General features: G+C 30.9%; 1 protein-coding gene across 1 annotated transcript; it reads right to left on the reverse strand.

Annotated features, from left to right (window-relative positions):
• Positions 1 to 515: 515 nt before the first annotated feature.
• On the reverse strand, positions 516 to 1163 carry LOC145059028 (monothiol glutaredoxin-S2-like). Its single transcript, XM_079006893.1, has one exon. It carries the CDS (start codon positions 1071 to 1073, stop codon positions 765 to 767), a length of 309 nt encoding a protein of 102 aa, XP_078863019.1. The 5' UTR covers positions 1074 to 1163; the 3' UTR covers positions 516 to 764.
• Between the last annotated feature and the right edge of the window lie 2135 nt (positions 1164 to 3298).

The raw sequence follows: 3298 nt of genomic DNA on the forward strand, positions 1-3298 counted from the left end.
AAAATGTCTAATATATATTAAAAATTAATTTTACATATTTATTTAAATCAACGATTATAATTTCATATAACTAATAAAAATATCTCTTAATTAATAATTTATTTAAAATAATTGATTAATAATTTTAAATTTTACTATAAAAATTTAATTAATTTTATAACCGTGTTTCCACGGGTTATAAACTAGTTTCTTTATATATATATATATATATATATGATCTAGTCATAAAGGTCACCAGTTAACAAAATTAACTAGTCTCGTACTTTAAATTCCAATCTTACGTACTTCCGTCTACGTATCTTAACAGAAGGTCAGAAGCTAAAATAAGTTAAGAACTCATTGAAATAACACATTCTGCATTACCTTACGTATTCTATTGAGCTTTTTTATGAGTATATGCACTTTTTTATGCAAAGGCCTTCACTAATTTCTTTTAACAATAAGTGAATACATTAAGTTCAATAATTATCTAGGAATGTCAATCACAGATAGTGTTATTCATGAGGCGTGGTAAGTATATTGGTATTCTGAAGTAGCTTCATTGAATAAAAATGTACATATATAGCTCATCCGGTTTGGTTTGAGGATATTTTATGAACCAAACCAGTTAATTAAAAGGGAGAAAGGGAAACCGAAATAACATTATATGGAACTGTGTCTAAAAGCCTTCATCGTTAACTCAACTTAATTAATATGGTTAAACAACCAGTATATATGCACCTAATTAAAGCGCATTTATTACAACCAGATTAGTCGAGGGCTGGTCACACCCATAGAGCTCCTGCATTTTTGAGAAGCGGTTGTAGAGATTGTTGAAGGTGAAGGCTAATAATTTCATTGGCACCACCAACAAACTCACCTCCTATGAACACAGCAGGGATGATAGGGTTGCGTCCAAGCCTCAAAAGTGCTTGCTCTATTTCCCGACCTCTGGGGATCTCATCTACCTCATAAACCGTCGGGTTTACTCCAAATTCAAAAAGGAGAGACTTTATTGTGTGAGACATTGAACATGAACTCCTGCTAAATATCACCACCGGCCTCTCCGACACCATTCTTGTCACCACATCCATTATAAAAATGTCTGCGTTTTGTAATATAAATTTTAAGCTCAAGGTTCTGCTAAAAGGAAGTTTAATTTGGTGTGAGGAAATGAAGAAAGCATGGTGCCTTTTAAATAGCGTTTATGGAATAATTTTATAATGCCTTAAAAGGAATAAAGGCATGAAAATGAAGTGAAATAGAATAGTGTTCTTGATAGCACCATATGTATTCATCAACCATGTTTACGTAAACATGGTTTCATGACATATGAAATTATTCCACTTATCTGTTTCATGACATATGAAATTATTCCACTTATATGTTAATTCCTTTAAGTATAAATGAAAAGTTATCAGACAGTAAACCATATTGTGGTTTCATATATTTTTTTTAGAACCGCGACTCAAATCCATTCTATGTTGGTTTGACAAGAATATGATTGTTTCTGGAATCAAGAAGTTTCATGGATTATTTGAAGGATCATGTAGAACATTTTCCAAATATGATATTTCGACCCTATACGAGGGTATCACGAAATTCAGATTATAAAGATAATCCTTGATGAAACAGTTCCACATCAAGGAACTCACAAGAAATCAGGAACTAAAACTATATAGAAAGGATCTTCAAATGTTTCAACATGGACAAAAGCCAAAACTTTAAGCACTTTAATGGTTGCTAGATCACTCAATAACTAAAAAGATCCATATCACCCTTGTGATGCAAATGACAAAGTTTTTGGTCCAGAAGTATCATACATAAATGCAATTGGGGCTCTCATGTATCTATCTAATTGTACTAGACCAAACATTTCTTTCGCTAAAGACTTTTTAGCAGGGTTTAGTTCGTCACAGACAAAAAGACATTGGAATTGGATTAAACATACATTTTGATACCTTCGAGGAACTATTGATTTAGACTTTCTTTATCCTAATGGTTCACAACAAGGATTTATTGGTTATGCAAATGCAAGTTGTTTATATGATTCACATAAAGTTAGATCTCAATCCGTATATGTATTCATAAATGGAGGTATTGTAATTTTCTGACGTGTTTTCAAAAGCTAACACTTGTTGTGACATCTCAAACCATGCAGAAGTAATTACATTAAATGAAGCTAGTAGCGAATTACATGATTAAGATCGACGAAACAATTTATCTTGACTTCATGTGGACTAGACAAATATTGAATTCCAACTTTAATATATGAAGATTATGTAACATGTGTCACTCAAATAAAAGAAGGATACGTAAAGAGAGACAAAACAAAGTTTTTTGAGTACACTAGTAAAGAACTTATAAATAATCATCATGTTTAAATAAAATATGTTCAATCTATCAACAATATAACATACCTTTCCACGAAAGCACTTCCTACAACAATTTTAGAAAACATATACATGGTATCGAAATGAGGCATATGCGTAATACATAATGGTGAATGGATATCTAAATGACGGGAGAGTAAACTACATTGCACTCTTTTTCCCTTTGTTAAAGTTTGTTCCCACAATATTTTCGTTTGGCAAGGTTTTTAATGCGACACTAACCTAACATAATGTCATCAAAAGAGGAGTGTTGTAACGAATTGTTGATAATATATGGATGATAAAATTGTCAACCCTTGTGTCAAGTATAATACAAAGTATTTGGTATTTGGTACTTAGACTAGTGAATTTTGTAGAATAAATATTATCATTGTAAAGATGAATGATACATCTCATTACATATTTTCGTACCTGATAATTACTCTTCCGTATTTTTCTTTCTTCCCCATCCAAAGTTTTTTTTAATATATTTTACTTAACATAACATAGATATTATATTGATCATGCTGTATATATGAAAGGGAATACTATTTAGGAGTTGTGGACCAATATGGGTATGTGAAGAATCGAAAGTGAGGGGAATTTTACTTTTGGTTTGTGCATTTCTAAAGTTATTTGATGTGAAGTTATTGCATTCCCCCTTATCTATCTTGATTCCAAATCATTTAAGAAATCTAGTTTGCGTAAAACCGACGTTGTTTCTCCATCTTGTGTGCTTGCACGTATACTTCAATCTTTAATATGGACATATATTTTTATAGAATATAATGCTAACGTTTAGTTGTTTTCATTAAATCCTGAAAAGATATAAATGCAGATAATGTTTTGACACATGGCTACATTGGAAAGGTTTTTGTAATATCCATAAATATTTTAAAAGTGGTATCTATTACTATAGATTATCAACAAACACATACATACATACA

The sequence above is a fragment of the Lactuca serriola genome, chromosome 6, assembly GCF_051521515.1.
Source record: "Lactuca serriola cultivar US96UC23 chromosome 6, Lser_US96UC23_V15, whole genome shotgun sequence".
Classification (NCBI taxonomy): Eukaryota; Viridiplantae; Streptophyta; class Magnoliopsida; order Asterales; family Asteraceae; genus Lactuca; species Lactuca serriola.